This window comes from Endocarpon pusillum (assembly GCF_000464535.1).
Source record: "Endocarpon pusillum Z07020 unplaced genomic scaffold C698727, whole genome shotgun sequence".
NCBI lineage: Eukaryota > Fungi > Ascomycota > Eurotiomycetes > Verrucariales > Verrucariaceae > Endocarpon > Endocarpon pusillum.
This window is the reverse complement of record NW_006913508.1, coordinates 327,292-346,668: the sequence shown is the minus strand read 5'-3', so window position 1 is coordinate 346,668 and position 19,377 is coordinate 327,292. Positions and strand designations below refer to the sequence as shown.

At 48.9% G+C, this 19,377-nt stretch overlaps 3 protein-coding genes across 3 annotated transcripts; 2 read left to right on the top strand and 1 right to left on the bottom strand.

Moving 5' to 3' along the window:
• Positions 1-4,278: 4,278 nt before the first annotated feature.
• EPUS_02312 (uncharacterized protein) lies at positions 4,279-6,038 on the top strand (the record flags this gene model as incomplete). Its single annotated transcript, XM_007787795.1, has 3 exons — positions 4,279-4,348; positions 4,415-4,780; positions 4,843-6,038. 3 exons carry the CDS (start codon positions 4,279-4,281, stop codon positions 6,036-6,038), a joined length of 1,632 nt encoding a protein of 543 aa, XP_007785985.1.
• Positions 6,039-8,456: 2,418 nt separating this feature from the next.
• Positions 8,457-10,925, bottom strand: EPUS_02311 (uncharacterized protein; the record flags this gene model as incomplete). Its single annotated transcript, XM_007787794.1, has 1 exon — positions 8,457-10,925. The coding sequence occupies one exon, from the start codon at positions 10,923-10,925 to the stop codon at positions 8,457-8,459; it is 2,469 nt and encodes an 822-aa protein (XP_007785984.1).
• Positions 10,926-14,651: 3,726 nt separating this feature from the next.
• On the top strand, positions 14,652-18,368 carry EPUS_02310 (uncharacterized protein; the record flags this gene model as incomplete). Its single annotated transcript, XM_007787793.1, has 1 exon — positions 14,652-18,368. One exon carries the CDS (start codon positions 14,652-14,654, stop codon positions 18,366-18,368), a length of 3,717 nt encoding a protein of 1,238 aa, XP_007785983.1.
• Positions 18,369-19,377: the final 1,009 nt, after the last annotated feature.

The following is a 19,377-nucleotide window of genomic DNA, read 5'->3' as shown; positions in this document are numbered from 1 at the left end:
AGTCCGTTAGCACATGTATTCGAAGATCTTCTGCTTGCAGGTCCTTGACCTATGACGGAGTGCGGAGCAGACAAGACATCCTGTTGGCAAGTGATTATAGACGTACGAAAACAAGTAGTGAAGATCTCCTCCTCTCGGACCCCTTTACACCCAGGCAACTTGTAGTCGAGGCAGAATTTGCGGTTGCAGTCATTACAGGTGCTGGCGCGGTGAGTCTTGCGTGTCTCTTCTTCGTCTCTCCCATTTAGTATCTCCACCTCTCTTTCTTGAGTTGGATCACGAGAAGAAAGCGAGGGTGGTTCATTTGGAGAGGAGGAGGAGGAGGAGGATTGGGGGTTGAGGGCGATTATGGTGCTGTTTCCTTTACAGGTACATTTGCAAAACGATGTTGCGGAGGCTGTAAAGAGCCAGAGATCAGTAATCAGGAGCAGCGACGAATAGGGGAGGGCTTAGTAGAAAACCCACATGCACACAGGGAAGTGGATACGCAAAGAGAGAGGATGAAGATGAGTTCGAGCATGAGTTGTCGCATACTTAAAGGTGCTACCCCATCTTCAAATGTAGTTTCTGCAGTTATCAAGATGCCTCCGTGTATGTAAGCATTTACAGTAAGTGTCTCTATTACTATCTTTCTCCAATGTTTCGCCAATCTCCGCACTTCTACAGAGTACACTCGACCGAGGTACAGCCGCCTTGCCATGTTCATGCCTCTCCATACCAACTATAACGCCAGTCAGTTGCCTAGTATGCTTGCAGCAGAATGGTATGGTTCTTGAAAAGCAGCACAGCCATCTTTACGTTGGATGACGAGTAAAGCTTGACCCTATGCAATTGCCATGCGAAAGAACGGGTCTACAGCATGACCTCTGAAAAGGCTGTCCATCGCACGCCTCTATGCTTTGTTCTCACCGATAATGAACAAAAGCTTCTCCACCATTACCTGATTCGAAGACGTGGTCGCGAGGCGCAGAGAAGTAGCCCACAGAGCGAAGGTCATGTCCGGCAGGCTGCACTTCATGATGACTACCATGCAGCAACCGTTCGATCTTCTCTACGAGTCTTTCTCGCTACGGCAGCTGCTTTGAAAGCATGGGAGCTCGCTTCGATCACCTTGCAAAGCCGCGGTATGTCTGAAAGGTGAGCAGCTTTGGAGGGCGTGCACAGTATACATAGCCTTATAGCTTTATTTGCAGATCTCGTCCAAAGCGACCTCTACTCGTATCACCGACCTTTCGACTCGCGCTTTCTCTATCTTCAATATTGTTCCTTCACCGGTCACTTCACCGCTTCTTTATACGTCTCCGTCTCCGTTTGCTAAAAGAGAAGGCAAGCAAGCTACGTGCGAGATATCCAAAAGTTTTCCGTGGCTTGACTTCACATGTTGCTCCAGCCATTGGTGCCAGTCTAGCAGGATTTGCCTTGGGTATTCATCCGAGCGATCAATTACGGATTACAATAACCATCTATATGGGCGCACGAGCCTTGGAGATATTGTACAATGTGCTAGAAAGGGATGGCTATCTGAGGGGGGTGCCATGGTGGTTTGGAAGCTGGATGTTGTTTCCGCTAGCACAAGGACAATTGTTCCACGCCTTCGTATTTGATCGAGACTGTTGCCCCAAGGTAAACCTCTTATAACCGAGGACAAGTTTACAGCGCTGAAACCCTCACACCAGGTTTATGATAATTTCATGCTCGAACATACGCCAAGTTACCTCCAAAGAAGACCTCCAAATGTTGCACGGTCCCTACGATGGCCGACAACGGTTCAGATCACTAGTTCTCTGGCTGAGATGGCACGACTCAAGTGGCCGTCAGTGGTTCAGCTCGCATCATCATTTCAAGGAACTTGCTAACCATCCGGTAGACCCTTCATCTCTCCCATATTACACCCAGCAAACTTGACACCTCTGCCTCCCAGGATAGATCCTACAATTTCTCCAATCACGTCTCGTGCCCATCCATCAATACCACAACTTTCTTGCGCGCTCTTACACCCATCTAATCCTTCCTGCTTCTTCGCCTATTTGTCACATAATATTCTGTCGTTCCCAAGGCTTGCACGGGTTTTCACAATCTTCTACATTGCCCTTGCTGTGCCGCAATACCGACGCTTTCTCGACTCACCTATTTCATCCATCAATCGCTTGGCAAAGAGGATTCTCAAAACAACAGCTGCAATTTCAGGGGCAATTGGTGCATCATGGGGCAGTATTTGTCTGTTTGCCGTCATCTTCCCGAGAACGTTCCTTCCGAGATTTCGGCTGTTCCTTGGGGGCTTCCTGGGAGGATGTTTCCAATTTCTAGACCGAACGGCAGCAGGAAGAATGAACTCGTTGTATGTTACGAGGATGAGTGTGGATTCCTTGTGGAAGGTTGGGGTCAAGCACGAGTGGTGGAAGGGAATCAGAGGTGGAGATGTCGCGTTATTTGTTGCTAGCCTGGCACTGTTGAATGTAGTGTACGAGCTAAAGGCCAAGGTGGTTGACGATAGAGACATGCAGTTGGTGATGAAAGTATTGAGAGGAGATGAAGAGATTGGGTTACAGGACACAGGTCGGATGAAGCGGGAGACGAAGGCGTTGTAAAACAGGCCTGCTAGAGCTTCCGACACCAGAAATTAGAGTTACCACCGGACTTCCTACCGGAAATTTTTTCAGGACAGCGACCCGTGACAGCATACTTGTACCAGACTTCAGAGTTGGATCCGTGTGCACTCCTGTGACTACCAAGCCTGGCCGAGTCGTGGTAAATTGCAGCAAACTCGAATGGTGCTTCTGCTACGCTGGTGACCGTAAAATTTCCATCCGATGCTTTGATATCTGAAACGGCTATTCTTCATCTGTAGAATGATTGGCAGCTCAGAGATGCAGTAAAAATCTTCACCCTGCCAGATGCAAGCTAAAAGTAGTTCTGGGGCAGTTGCCACGATTGCTTAAGACCACGATTGGGCTCAAGGGGGGTTTCAAGAATTCACTGTACGTTCAACCTTCAGGTGAGTGGGAGAAAGAGTGTTGCAGACCTGCAGCGAGTTCTGAACTCCTTGTGGGCTCATCTTGGAAGATACCCTCGCCCATCTTTTGAGGATAGCATAACCTAGCACATCTCTCAATCCAAATGACAAGAACTCACATTGCTCTTCTCGATGGCCACCATCTGGCTGGGTTGGCAATCTAGCCATATCTTGGGCAGCAATGCAACATACTGACTGTTGTCTATCAGAGAGGGTAACTTGCATGTCTCCGTCTTCAACGTGTTGCGTAATTACTACTACTAGTACTACATTAATGTCACTGCTAAGAAGGGAACTTTGATCTTAATCACTACTCTAAGGACCCAACGGTCGACGTGCAGGGCCATATCAATAGTTTGCAGAGCGGCGCACTTCTTGCATCTGCATCAATTATCTCCATCAAACCTTATCTTAGGCAAGCTCGCAACAAAGGCATTCAAAAAGGTCAATGGCATTCTTCTAGCCCTAACGAAGCGTAAATTGATTGAACCTCTCAACGGCCTACTAGTACACAGTGACGGGAAAAACCCGGATCGACCGTCGATCGACGATGGTGGGGTTTCAAGCAAGTCACTCTGTGCAGGAAGCCGTACGCGGGAGCTGTGACAAACCAGGTTGCGTGTGCTGCAATGCAGGGGCCCAAAGCCATTGGCACAATCGGTGGCGCTCTTGGGGATAGATCTGTGACAAAAAAGTGGGATCGTAGGCACCGGGGCCTTGCGCATTATGATTCTCACAACTTCTGACGGAGATAGTGTGCCAAGAACCACATCAATTATCTCGATGTGCCTCGGTTCTCGAGGCGGTGAAATTCCAAACGCTAAGTACGTGGGAAAGCTCCGTCCCAATTGAATTGCTGGTATTCGTGAGACAAGCAATCCCGCTTTTCCCGAGAAGAGATGGTGACAAGCGAGACCTGGTAAGTTAGTCTATTAGTGGCAGAGCACAACGAGATACACATACATAACAATAATTTCCTGGCTCGCTCTGGTGGCCCGCCCCGCCTTTCAGATGTTACCACTTCCTAGCCCTCTTGCCAGATTCTCGCTCATTCCATTTTCTTCTCATACTTTTCTCTATTACCGTCACCAAACTGGGTACACATCTGGTCAGCACAACCCTCACATTAAGTTTGTCTATAATTTTTCCTCTGCACCGGGGTCATCAACGCAATCCACAGCTCGTTTCTTTAAAGATCGAGTGTTGTGTCTTGTCGTTGTAGTGTTGTTGGAATGGGTCGTAAGACTTCAACAGTGAACTCAAGAATGAGACTTACACAAGCTTCAAGAACCTATTGCGATGACAGCTTTCCGACTGCTCAGTTTCTCTTGCTGGGTATGTGGTTTTTTTGCCTCTGCCTGACACTATTCTCCACACAGTGCATTTCTAACAAGCTTCTAGCACTGGTCAGAGTCGCCGAGCCAATTGCCTTGACCTCCATCTTTCCTTACGCCTGGCCCCTTGTCAAGAGCTTCCATATAGGCGACCGCAGCGATGCCTCCTTCTATACCGGTGTCCTCATATCTGCATTCGCCCTCTCAGAGGCCCTCACCGGTTTTTTCTGGGGCTCTTTGTCAGACAGAATTGGCCGAAAACCCGTGCTGTTGACTGGCTGCGTTGGTACAATGCTCTCCTTGCTGATCGTCGGCTTTTCTACCAACTTCTGGGTAGCATTACTCGGCAGAGTGGTTGGTGGTGTGCTCAATGGAAACATTGGTGTCATCCAGACCATGGTTGGGGAATTGGTGAAGAGGCCAGAGCATGAACGTAAGCAGCATGACGCCCTTCGCCCCCAAGAAATTTACCAGCACACTGACGCTTATCTTTAGCCAAAGCATATTCGGTGATGCCGTTTGTTTGGAGTATTGGGACAATCATCGGACCAGCGGTTGGGGGTACATTTGCCAATCCGTCCAAACATTTCCCTTCTGTCTTCTCAAAGCACGGTATTTTTGCTCATTTCCCATACCTTCTACCGAACTTGATCTGCGCGGCATTCCTTCTCTTCTCTATCCTTTCTGGATACTTCTTACTACAAGAGACACATCCAGATCTACAACCACGAGCAAGCCTTTTCGTCTATAATGAGGAAACGGACCACACTCCATTGATCACGGCTGCTGGAGCGTCTGCGGACCCCGACGTGGATCTGCGAACAGAGTCGTATGGCACATTCAATGAGGTCAACTTACACGAGGAAGAACATTGGTATGTTAACGCCGATGGAACGTCGACACCAGCATCACCCAATGAGAAGTCTTGTTCCAGAGCATTTACATGGCAAGTTTCGATGTTAGTGCTTGCTCTTGGGATCTTCACTTACCATTCTATGGCTTACGACCATTTACTGCCAATATTTCTTCAAGACCAACGCATTAGCGAGATCTCTTCACTCAACGGCTTCAATCCCTTTCATATTCCGGGCGGTCTAGGCTTGACCACCGAGGTAGTCGGACTGATCATGTCTGTGAATGGACTTATCGCCCTCTTCGTTCAAGGCATCATCTTCCCCATCCTCACTGACTGGCTTGGGGTGTGGAGCATCTTCGTTCTCGTCACAATCCTTCACCCCATCGCCCATGCCATTGTACCATACCTGGTGCTTTTACCTGAAACCCTAGTCTACCCGGGAATCTACACCTGTCTCACCATCCGTAACATCCTCCACATCCTTGCCTATCCCGTCATTCTAATTCTCCTTAAACAAGCTAGCCCTGCACCGTCCGTACTTGGAAAGATCAATGGTCTAGCAGCATCAATGGCTGCAGCTTGTCGAACCATTTCACCGCCCATCGCGGGCATTCTCTATGGTATAGGCACCAACATCGGCTTTACTGGGTTGGCATGGTGGGGAAGCGCCTTCGTTGCTATACTGGGATCCTTGCAACTCTGGTTCGTGCCACGAGAAAAGAACGGAAATGCCACTACAGTGCGGTCGTTGGCCCCGTGCTTGGCGAAGGCCCAACCAGAGCGAGATCAGAAAGAGGTTGTAAGGGTTGAGGTTGTGGACCTGGAGCGTGCATGAGTAAGAGATCTCACACAATTGTGTCAAAAAAGCATCGTAGCCATGCAGAAGGCGATGGAGTTGGGAAGATTTGGACCTGTTGCGGCGTTAAGAACTTTGAAATGGTTCGTGTTATTGGCGTTTATATGATTTAGTGCGACGTCTTGACGTCTTCTGCGGGTGATTTGTTGGAGCATAGTTCATGGTGCTTTGTTTTCCCACCTATTTATATCAACCCTGGCTTCTTAGTTTTTTAGATATATTGTTATAGACTTGGGAGGAGGAGACAATGTCTTATATGAGGCGAGGAGGCGGAGACTTGGGTGCTTGGTGTCATATATGTTGCGATGCTTTCTTCTGATGGTGATGAGTGGATGCTAGGTGGAAGGAAGAGAATGAGGGGGGTATTCTGATAGCATAGTATAGGTCTAAGGGAGCAATGATATGATGATGATGATCTTAGCGGTCCTTCTCGCTGGACTTCAAGAAGTTCTCTTCTCTCATCTGGTTCTTGGCGGATCAAGACGAGTAAAAGCTGCACGATCCACTCACCTCGACCTCACTGTTACTACCCGGTGAACCTGCCTCCGTACGTTATGTGATGTCTTACTATTTTCACTTCGATGCGGTATGATCTCCGCCATTCTCATTCTATGTGCTACTGATTCGAGCACTATGCTGAGTAGTCGATATCAGCAGTGCTAAATGTCCTAAAGACTATGCCCAATACGACTGTATCCTAAATTTAAACAATGAACACCCCGCTCCGATTGTGTTCTACTCTACGTTCTTCCCTGTTACTGTTCTCTTCTTGGTCTGTCTCGTCTTCTCGTCATCTGTAAAGAGATGATTTGCTAAGCGTGTCGCACAGATTAAATAATGTCGTTCTAGTACTAAGTAAAGCAGCACCATGGGTAAGCCTCGGCATGATCAATGCCCGGCCGTTGTCATGAAGCTTTCTTGGCTCCAGTAGTAGTACTTAGTACATGGCAAACTTACCCAAGATAGCCAAAGCGCCTTAGTCGGCAGCTTCTAACCCACATCACAAGAACTTACAGGAAGAGATTCTCTGAAATTTATGCCTCAATTACCATCAACTGATGCTTAGTTTAGACCTGATCATTTATATATCACCAAGCTCGCTGGATTGGCTGAGAAGTGCTGTAAGCTTAAATCTCGTACGAGATTCTTACACTGATTGATCAAGTACTCACCGTCCGCCAACACCACATCATTTTGTCTTCCATGGCCAAAAGTGAGTAGACGCTATATACAAGTGGTGAAGATGGTTATTGGATGAATTAAAACCTTTGAATCTCTGGAAACCAGAGGCGGATTTTTCTTAAGTAGGGTTTTCACTACTAGTATTCATTCCTTGGACTTTGTCGTGTTCTGGTCAAACGACACGGTAGGTGTGGTAAGTTAGTATATCTCATGAAATACCTTCACAATACTCCGGAGAGATAGGAGAATATCGGTACTTTTTAATGGCAGTGCAGTATTTATTTCAAGCTGATGGCCAGAACAATTTTTTACTGCGTCTCACTCGCCTTGGAACTCTTCTCCAATTGCCATCGCTAAGGTGATAGTTACTCCTTCATCGCTGGCCTACCGTGGTCTTTGTTTGCGCCGCTCGATATCGGTCGCAGGGGCCAAAGAAACGTGTTAGGGGACGTAGTCAAGAATCTCCAGCCTGAAACATTAAACGCTGTATATAATCGGCTCAGAGGAATTTGTGTGTTGTTGTAGATGTAGTTTTGGTGCCTCTCTGGTTAGTGTCGGGGGTCGCCTTGACACGGCTTGGCGGACGGCCGCTTGAGTGCCTTGAGGTCAGGGAGGGTGGATGCTGAGAGTGAGAATCTAAAAAATACATGAAGAGGCTGTGTGGCCTGTGGCAGGCTCGTGGGCGAAACCTGCAATAGACAACTCGTTGAACTGTTTATAGTGATGATGCTAACTTTGAGACGAGACTACGGTGATAAGAAGACTAGGTGAGCAGGCGATTGACGGGAGAACATGAAGAGGGCGTAGTAGAAGGAACTTCAACATAAAAGCCCTACACAGAGGCACAGCGGTATGTATGTGCTGACTCTAGATGACCCATTGGTTGGTCGGAGCTAACGATTTGAGATTACGAATACCCGCATTCGCTGCAGTGGAATTTGGAGTACTCCGTAATGAATATGAATGCCATTTATCCATTGTCCGTCTGTCATGAGCATATTGAAACTCATAAGAACAGTCCCAAAATCCAAGACCAAGTCGACTTTCCCAAGTACAGTCGACGTCCAGACCCAATCCATCATAAAGGCAACGATAATCCACCCAGATCATGCAGAGGCCGAACCTACCCACCCTTAAGTTGACCACAATCAGAAGATCAAACCCTTCAAAGAACGCCCAGCACCGCAACCCATGCTCGAACATTCGTGCAAACCATCAGTAACCCTTCCCCGCAGCGCCCGCGCCCATCTTAGCAATCCCCTCCATGATACCTCCTCCACCGACGCCAGCAGTCCTAGCCGGCAAAGCCTTCCCGGAACCTCTGACCCCACCAGGACCAGGTATACCGGAGAACTTTCCTGGTGGCTGGAGCATGCTCATTGGCCTGGGCCGACCGCCGGTCCCTCCGGCCCCTGCTGCTGCACGGCCGTTGACAGCGGAATGTGGCTTTGCTGGGCTTTGCTGCTGTGGTGGCTGTTGATGATGGTGGGTAGCCTGCTGAGTTTGGTGACATTCTACGCTGTGTCTTGCGGCTGAGTATGAAGCGGCCGATGAGGCAATGCTATCGCTGCTGACGGATCGGAGTTTGGCCTCTCCTTTAAGTCCAACCATGCCGTTGTGTTGGGGAGTAGTAATGGCGGCGGATTGGTCGTCTCCTAGGGCTAGAAATAAATCCACTTGGGCGACCAGCTCGCCTTTTTCTGCTCGTTCCTTTTCTAACTCTTCTCTCAGGTTGTCGGTAAGCTGTTTTACTGACTGGACTTCTGCTTCAAGACCCTCGATCTGGGCTTGTAGGACTTTCGCATTCGCTTCCATCTGCTCCTTCTCCCTCAGGAGATCTTCAGATCTGCGAGTCTGTTCTTGCAGCTGCTGATCTACCGCCATTGAAGATGCAAGGGGTCCGGACATGGTTGCATCTCTCTCTGTCTTTAAATTCAAGATCTCGGTGTTGGTCGATTTGAGTTCATCCTCCAGATGTCGGACTTTCTTCTCCCATCTGGCCTCATAGGACTTTTTAAGCGCTGCGACTTTGGTTTCGTGTTTACTCTTGTAGAGTGCGTGGAGATCTCTGGCTACCCTCTCTGTTGCTTCTCGGACCGCTTCGTTCATGTCCATACCATTGACACCATTTCCATTCACCAACGGTGTTGCCGGCTCTCCCAGCAATTCATCCGTCTTCTTTCTTGGGCTGCTCGTTGGTGAAAGCGTTTTCCGCCGATTTGCGCTCTCTAGCCTTGTCTGTAATTCGACAACCCTTACCTCCATCTCCTCTGTTCTCTTCTCCGCCTCCTCAGTCTGCCTTCGCAACTTGTCCCGCTCGAGTTCGCCGACCATAATTTCTTGACGGATTTCTCGCAACACACTCTCCATCTCTCGACCTCGCCGGTCCCAATCCTGTTTTTCTTGTTCCAAGCTTTCTCTGAGCAACTTTTCATTCCGCAACTCTTCGCTTGTATTTCCGACTCTCACTTCCGCATCTGTAATAGAACGTTTCAGGGCAAGCACCTCTGCCTCTTTGCCACTAAGGGTTGCAGAGAGGGAGCATATTTGCGAAGACAGGTCCGATCGTAGACTCTCTAGTTCGCGAGGAGTGATGGAAGGGACGGAGCGGGGTGTAGCAAGTGGCTCGAGATCAAAGTCCAGAAGGTGGTTTCTTCGGTCTGCGTATGGTGTGGTAGAAGTTGGAGGGGAAGGGATCTGTCTAACAGGAGAGATGACTCCTCGACTTCTCTCTCGATCGACAGAAGCTTGAGAGCGGTGAGCTGGGGAGGGATTGATCTTGATGGGGAAGCCCCCTCGGCCAGAGGGAGACCGACGCGTGCTGGGACGGGAGCTGGACCGAGGAGGTGGAATAATGATGCTGGATTGGCCTGTAAAGTTAAGGAGGTCTTCGGAAGAGGAGGCACTGTATGGACGGCGAGGAGTGGCATCATTATCGAAGCCGTTGTCGCTTTGAGAATGGGTTGAAAGTCGTAGAGGTCGCTTGACGGTTGCTGGTGTACCCAGGGCGGGATTGCGCAGTTGTTTGCTTGGACTCCAGCCTTCGACCATGGGTCTTATGGGTGACGCCGTGGAATTGTGTAATGCAGCGAAGCGCGTAAGGTCGGCTTCCGGGATAGCAGAGAAGGCGCTGATGTCGTTTGCGGTATCATCTATGCTGAGGGTGATATCTGCCTCCTCCTCGCCTGACTCCTGTTGATTGGCCCCTTCCTTGTCATGCATGATGGTGCTCATTCCCTCGTCTTCAATGTTTCGACGCATTGTAGTGTCGTCCGGCTCTGTACCGCCCTTTGTCGGCGCCTCACATTCTCGAATTAATCCTTCATCGACACGAAGCGTGGATTCAGGAAACGGAGAATTTGCACATTCAGTGCTGTCAAGCGCTATGTCTGTTTTGGTTGGCGATGCCAATTTTATCGGACTCGGAGTTCCATCGCTTGGAGCTCCTTTGGTGGTACCTTTACAGGGTGAAATTGACACTCTGGATGGTGTATTGTGGAAATCATCGTCCTCGGATGAGTCTCTGTGTACATATGTTGACATCGTGTATAGGCATTTCTTACTAGACTTGACTTCGTGATGTTCACTTTCGGAGATGTTATGCTGGTCGATTCGTAAGGGACTCTTCTGCTTCGTATTCTGTACAGATGGGGAGAGCAAGGTAAGTGGTGAAGAAGCGGCCATGCTGGCTATTTTCGCGAAAGGGAAGGCAATTGGGAGGCTATAAGGGATTCAATGGAAGCCATGGGTGGTTAGAGCACAAATATTTAACAGATCCTTGTATTCGTTGTTCCTGTTGATGGAGAAACACAATTGGAGAAACAGAAATAATATGCCAAAAGGGGATCATAACACATGCTGACTACATACCCGCTTTGGGCTAGTTAGCACCAAGACAGCCTAGCCTCATCTCCAACTGTTCTTCTCTTCACTTCTCCTAGTAAGCTACTATTATCGATGTTGATTAGTGGCGGTAAGCTGTGCTATCTTGTCCAACCTTACCAATGGGATTCTGTCAGTTACATTTTATCCAAATGCATTTGCTAGCCGGTCAGGCCGGCGCATCTATGGTGTACGATCAACTGCAGCCCTTGAGGATGACAGCTGATGCATGTTGACTCCTCAACCGGAAATGATGATGCCCAACGGTAATTCACATCTATCTGGAGACATTCATTTTATGGAATAGATTGAGCACTTGATCGCTTCTCGCCTCGCTTGTTTCTTGTGTAGCTGTCAACTGCATGTTCTTCCCCTTGATTCTACCCTTACTTCTAGCATGGGGGTTTCTAGATCGCATTGATCACGTATGCGTGTCCATGTCCGTGTCTTCCTTGACGAAGTGCCTGTGTCGGTTCCCCATAGAGCATCACTTAGAGGAAGACATTGCAAGAGCTGGATCCTAGCTGTGAAGCGGTCAGATATATGAGATTGTTGGCCTTTGGCCTATATTGTGGATTCTCTAACTATATGTTAGTCCTGCTACAGCCTTCCAAGACACCATATATATCGCATTCTTGTGTGGATCAACATGTCCTTTATACATACACCAGCCCAAGAGCATGGAACGAACCACTGACGCCAACATCATACGCCAATGCTGGACAAATCCAGGGCAGCTAATCGTAAATCACGACGTTAATACGCTATAAACCTCATCTCTTTGCACCCGCGACTCACTGGTTGGGTTTATATCTCGTCACTCCATGTCCCATGGTCAGGCTGTGGATCATAAGGATGTCTGGACAGAGCTGCGCCTAACAATGCTCATATAGCCGATGTTGCAACTCTTTTCAGGTGGTGTCCTCCGGCTACCATCCTAGCACAAGATTGAGATTATTGAAAGGATGACACCTCAACTGAAATCACACCTGACACAGAGTGGGTTAGTACAAGGCTTCGTACCTAGCATTGTCCATTCGATGTAGCATGTCGATACAGCTTCAGCTCCCTTTGCTTCCGGTTTCTGCAGCAGGAAACGCAAGGGCTGCTTGGATCAACTTTACGACGTATCAGACTAAGCAAGTTACCGACATAGTATCCTTACCCATGTGCTACCTAGGACCGCACCCATTTATCAGTGATTGAATGACGACACTGCATCACACGTAGTCAGTGCCAAGCTGGGTCCCAATCCCAACAGTTGAAATCATCTTGTAAGTGAAACATGCACAGCAGGGCCATCGCCCGCAAGGGTGCGCCAGGCAATATTACCTGCTGTCCTTCTGGCGTACTGAAATGGGTATATCCACCCACCACCGTAAGGATACTTCCGCTAGCTGATGTCACTTACACAGTACTACTCGGGTACCTGCGAATTAAATCGTTTATTGAATGTTGGTGCAAGCAGCCTGCTAACCTCTGGTGAAATCCTAGCGCAATGCAAAATCGATGAGTAAGTACAGACCTCAGAATAAGCGACGCCGGGGATGATGCTTATCCAAAAGTCACAAATAAACATTGAGAAGCAGGTGCAAGCTTCCTGTCGGCCGTGAAAATGGGGCGTGCCTGACCGTCAGAGATTGGTTGAGGCTTGGAGATTTGATAGCTAATTGGGCTGGGAGCATCATCCTTGTTCAGGGGTTCCAAGATTCGGGTGCAGAAAAAAAAAGGATGTTCGATTGGCTAGCTCCTGCATTAGTTGCAACTTAATTAACTAGCAAGCTATGATAGATGCTAGGAGTCGCTCCAGTAACTGTGACGTTGAATTCATTATGCCTAGCGATACAATATGCTGATAGCACCTGAATGGCTCTGCGGTGTCCAACACTTTGTTCGATCGCTGTTGATGGAAGGGAATTGGCCCAGAGGAAGTCTCACTGCTGTACTCTAACATGTTTACCTTGCTTGAGTAGTGACAAGAAATGGGTACTCTGTAAGAAGTCAGGGTCGGTGCGCTTTTGAAATAGGCAAATGCACCTGACAGCTTTTATAGACCTTGTTGATACTACGTAGTAGCTTCAGGGGGTATTCACTACGGGGGAAGACATACTACGTAAGTATTGTGAGGCTGGTTCTAGTAGCAGCTAGTTCTTGTTACTGTGTCATAGTGCCCTGATTTGTTAATGCAAAGCTTGATTTAAATCCGTTCATTCAAATAGGCTGAAAATTTACCCTTAATATAATATGGGCTTAGCTGTATTGTACAGAGAGCGTTTTCAAGTAAATATACTAGCGCTGAACTAACAATACTTCATGCCCCCCGGGTAGTACAGCCAGGCTACTCCGCCCATCCCACCTCTTCCAAGCATTGCAAGCAGGCCCATTGCAGGTGTGACAGACTCGTCGATTTATCTCCTTTTTCCCGAACTCCTGTCTCCACTCCCCACGACGCGCTCCCAGATCCTAACTCATCAACAGGCGCTTCAAGTCCCTGCATCTGGAGACCGTCACATCACCCCAGCGCATAATCCGTGCTCCTATGCACCACCTTCGTTTGCTATACATCTTGGTGCGAGAATAACTCGTTGGTTGTAATTTCTACCATCCTTCTCCCTCGGTAGTTTGCTCCACTTCCCGCAATGGCTGTTTCAACAAGATGGTTCCAGTCTGACTTTGCCTTTCAGCCCAGATATCTGAGAAAACCTGTGGCTGATCGTTGATTCGCCAAACCATTTCAGCCCTTTTCCTCTTCTTCCAAACCGGGAACCAAGGAAAGCTGTTCCGCTTCAAGCTCATACGCCGTTGTCAGTCTGCCCCTGAGCCATCACTTCCCCCCGTTTGCCCTCGGTTAGCAATCCACGACGTTGGAAGCATTTTCGGGCCTCGATTCTTCATAGGTTTCCCCAAGTTCGGCTTTAAGTTTCCGTAACTTAAATCAGACTCTAGTCGGCACAAACCGCTCTGCATCCTGGCTTAATCGACTGTCGCTCCACAGCTCGCACTACTGCCCACGTTCCCTGGCCTTGGGAAATTGCTTGAGAAGCCACTTCTAGGAAAAGCTGGCCTGTCTGCATTTCCCGCGATTCCTAGCAATTGATCTGGCGATCACTCAATGTCACTCATTCTAAAACCTCACTTTCTCTTCAAACTCCCTAGAGCGCCTACGCAGGTCGTACAAAACAGCTGAGAGGGGTTCTATTCATCACCGAGCTAGGTACCGAACAAAACATTTGAGCGGAGACCATTTGACATTTCGAGCTTCCAAGTCTACGACTACAAACAGCCAACTGCGATTTATAAAGTACCGCGTCAAGTACAGCCACAATTCATACGTTAGAGAAAATCAAGCCAGAAGATGAACGGCCGTGAAGAATAGGAGGAACATTGGAGATCGAGAAAAATACTGTCGCTGGCGGATCCATACTTTCGGAAGCTGACGAGACTCTTTTCACCGTCACTTTCGCCCCAGCGCGGTTCAATATTCACCTAAATTGCACCCAGTTGACCTTTCATCAGGTTGGAGAAAGAATGAATAGATTCCGAACTCGCCGGAAGGCGAAAGAGCAGCAGCAAGCAGAATCACACTCTGATCCGAATTATCCACTAGGTCTCTCCTTTGGCACAAAAGCATTTGGCAAGAATAAGAAATCAATACCTGAGAGCAAGCCGACTGTGGACCTAGCTACGGCCTTACCATCCTCAAATGACTTCCGAACAAGTCTAATTATGCCAAACCTCTCTGCCAGATTCAGCATGCTCCGAGAACAGGATGATCCCTCCACAAAAATAGGCAAAGCCAATGACGACAGCGTTTTGTTTCCTAAGAGAGCATCCAGATTGAACCTCTTCAGCAACAACCCTTTGACTGACATAACTGAAGTCAACTCAATACGTGACTCAATCCGACCACCATTCGCATATGGTGAGAGAAAACGTTCTCTGGACACGGATGGGTACGACAGCGATTGTGGGACCAGTATGATAAGCAGGTCAAGACCAGGAGAAGGAAACATGTTATTCGGTGGACGCCAAAAGTTCTACAAAGTCCCTGTTGAATCTTCAATGAAGGCCCGATCGTGTTCGGACGCTGCACAGTCCGATTCGGGTAGCATGCATGGTCGGGTAATGTACGAGAACGATGTCTCTCTGTCCCAGTTCCAAAAATATCGCGAGAAAGAACGAAAGGAGCAGAGGAAGCATGAAGGGCGGAACAGCCTCGACGATGCCGAGGACGATTCACCACATTCACCTGCGACAAGCTTCAGTAAAGATCGCGGTACCAACTCGTCAACGACCTCTGTGCCTAGACGGAATTCTACAGCAGCAACTTCGGTTGAGTCACTATCACCCAACCTGTACCACAACAATGGCAGCGCCGTGAGTCTCGCCTCTCCCAACACCGCAACTCAACCGAAAGCTGGACTTGATCGAAATGCCACCATATACGGCAAATTATATGGGCAAACATTGAACCAATCCACTTCGTTACATCGTGTTGCGAAAGACGTGTTCAACAATGTCAGTCGTCCCCGTGCTCATACTATCGACCAGGAAGCGGATGCCGAATCGCCAGTCAACGTCAACCCAAAACTCAAAGAGACCATACCTCGCACAGAACCATCGCCCAAACCTTCTAAATTTCGCTCGGCTAGCCCACCACCGGCTACATCATCGTCAGACCTGGCCATGCTAGATGCCACTGTACGAAGTGCCAGAACTCTGGAAGGAGCATCAGCACAAGGTTACAGACGTCCACTAAGTCCACCACATAGCGAAGAAGAAGGCGCCGCTACTTTTGTGAACAGCGTACAACCCGAAGACCGGGGCAAGGCAACTGCTCTTGGTCTATTCAATAAACCTTCTCAAGAATATGACGAACAACAATTTTCACAAAGACAACTTCAGATGCACGAAGGACGTAGTTTGCCACCCCTACGTCCAGGTTCTCCAACCCCAAGTTCTAACTCAGCATCGCCTGACGAAAGCATTCCTGTATTCAAAAAGCATGATGCATGCCAGAAAGAGCCAACGCCTGCTCAGGACACGCAAGCTCATGCAGTTTCACTCATCAGACAACTGAATGAAGAACTGGCGCCTCTTGAAGCGCAGAGAAGAGCGGTTGGCCAACAGCCGGAGACAAAGCCCTCTGCTACTTCTCAAAATGCGCTCAACCGTAATACCTTTCTGGTTGTTGACGACGATTGGCCTTCTGAAGAAGCGGAGGCAATACCTTCAATGCCACCCACCGAAATTTCTGGCCAGACCCATCCGGCATTTCGACCTGTTGCTGAGGGATTCAAATTTCCTCCCTTCGACACCGTAGCAAACAGAGCGCAGTCCATTGATGAGCCACGACCCGTCCCCTCTGTATATGAGAATCAGATCAGGATACCCCTTGATCGTGACGAGTTCGATCCTCAGACGGAAGGACTTGGCCTCAATGGCCTCGTACGGACACATCTTCGAAGCGATAGCGACAAGTCTTCAGTTTGTCCTCCTGTTTCACCTCGTTTCCCTCCGGGATTTATGAACAAGAGTCCCGGAATTGGAGCTTCGCCTTTGAACGATGACGAAACCGAGATGCCAGAGCCAGAGCAAGGACAGGACCAGTCAACAGACGTTCAATCTAGAATGGCACAAAGTGCCAAACAATTCTTGAACACGGCTACCCTAATGAAAAATCGCCTGAATACCCAGACGCAACGCTCGGTAGACCAAGACACGGAACAGTCAGGTCAAAAGTCTGGGCCTCCAATAAGTTGGCAAGACGAATTGCACTCGAGACATCAACGAGGTGGCAGTACAGAAACACAGCAAGAACGAGAGGCTTTCAACAATGAGCTCGCAGAGCGCCGTCGCAAAGTACAAGAAAAATTAAAGAATGTCGTCGATAGCAGTAGCAGATCTGCAAGCCCGGCCCCGCCGCCTGAAACTGGGTCACCCAAAATTGGTAATGGATTTACAGCCAGACTTCGATCTAAATCAAATAGAAGAGAATTCAGCAACAACCGGCCAATTTCGTCAAATCCACCCGATCACACCCTAAAGGCGGTAAAAGTCTTAGGTCTAGGAGGAGCCGCTCCGCCGAACACTAGCTCGCCCAAACCACCCCAACAGGAACTTTGGAAGGAAGAGGAAGAGAGAATGCTTGAAGCTTTTAGCCGCCGCCCAAAACCGAAAGCTGCTTCTAAGCCGTCACCTAAAAAAGATATTCGTTACCCTCCACCGGAGCCACCGTCAAGCAGGACGAGCCAAAATGATGATAGTGATCGGCTACGACAAAGGTCTGCTACACCTGTATCGACACGTAGCTCGCTACGAGATCGATCAATATCTGATGTCGCTGGCCGTTCTAAAAGCCGCAATGGTCAGTACCGAGACGATCTCGAGAGAGCTATGGCAGAAGGAACAGGCAATCATTCTCGTACAAACATCCCCATCCCACCACGACCATCCATAGAAGCTTCGGATCAGCCAGAGCGATCTGCATCAGCCATGTCGGGACGGTATCAAAGCAATAGCAGAACAAATACTGCTGGCTATTTCGAGCGCAAGTCACTGAGCCCGCTGCAGACGACTGGAATGCCAGCAACACTTTCGAATAGACCCTCTCCACGAACGCCGTATTCGGCAAATTCTACACCTCCCATCCTTGAGACTTCTCCCGTTGTATCCAATTGCCCAACAGCCACACTTACTCAAACCACGGACGACCGAGCCACACCTTCTCTTCGCGGCCGTAAGCGGTCTATAAGCAAGAATATGATCTCGGATCCAACCTTCATCTCCACAACCTACGCTGTCGCCACGGTGGACCTGCCACGAGGCGCTTCTCTTCGTAATGGCTGCCCCGGTATCAAAGATTCCTCCACCCCCACAACTCCGTTCATGAATCCATCTCGCCGCCGTGGCCGCATCGGAACCGGCTCAAGCACAACTCATACACTTTTGTCTACCCTGACGAGCCGCATAAATGACAGCAAAGTCGACCTTGCTGCTCCTCGGTCCGCACGTCCATCTCTGCCCGAGGAACGAAGCACCTTCTCTGACGAAGCAGATACGAAAAAACCCTCGCCCTTGAAACCAAGGCACAAATTGAGGAAAGTCAGCAGTGAAGGTGGAGATATGAATGCCAAGGCTAGATATCAGGCATTGATGTCTGCGCCAAGTCCTGCGTTGCCTACTTTTCCGGTTAAGCGCGGTCCTTCGCCGCCGATGCAAAGGATGGAGGGAGGCATGTTCTGATGGGGCACTTCATCGTCCTGTGTCCGCATGAGACGCGTCTTTAACCCTTTTCTCAACATTTCACACGTTGCTATCCTGTTGACTTTGGATGAAGGATTGGGAATAACTTTCTCAGACTCGGGAATACGGAGTGGGCGTATGACATATATGAGATTTAATCATATGTACATCATTCTCTCTCATATTGTATTTGGTCTAGCTGGCCTGTTTCGGTAAGAAAGACATGTATATCACGGGCCGTGCCTCTAGGAGGCCAACGGTCAGCTTTTCTGTTTATTCTTTCTGCATCAGAGCCAAGCGAAGTATCTGGCTCCTGGATTTTTGAAAAGATACCACTGTTCACTTAGCTGAGTCATGTAGCGCATAAAGGGAGTCAGTGAGCCCGATCAGTCCACCCAGCTTGTATCCAACAACGCTTTTTCTTGCACTTAGCTCTTCGTTATTCCCCTTTCGTTACTATCCTCTCCCACCCTACCGACTCTCGCCATAAATGCGGCCCAGTTCGCTAACACACGCTGAAAAGTGCCAGAGGCAATAAAATGGTAGACGGAAAAAAATGCAGGTTAGAAAGAATACAGCGATGCTGACATCCTGCCCTTCCACTTATAGTTTTGATAGCTACCTCTTCCTCTGCCTCTCCATCTCTTTCCCTTTGGGAATCCTTCCTCCTCACCCAGTGAAGCCATGCCCTCATCTCCCCCCCTCCCTTTTTTACATTTTCATGTCGTCTCAAACAAAAACTCTGACATCGCCCACCGATCTCTTAGGGTCCCAGCACCAGCACCAGCACCAGCACCGATCATTGGGATGGCAGCGACGAAAGCAGAAAGGATGGATGGTGGAGCAGCTTGTGTTCAAGTGTTCCACGTCTCTCTCTCTCGTGTTCTTCCTCTGTGAGCTGAGCTGAGCTGAGCAAGCAACGCAGTCGGAGAAGATAAGAAGGGGGAGTGAGCGGGGAGTATGGGTTTGTTCGGTCTGTTCCCTGGCAGGACTTTTCTCAGATAGGTGT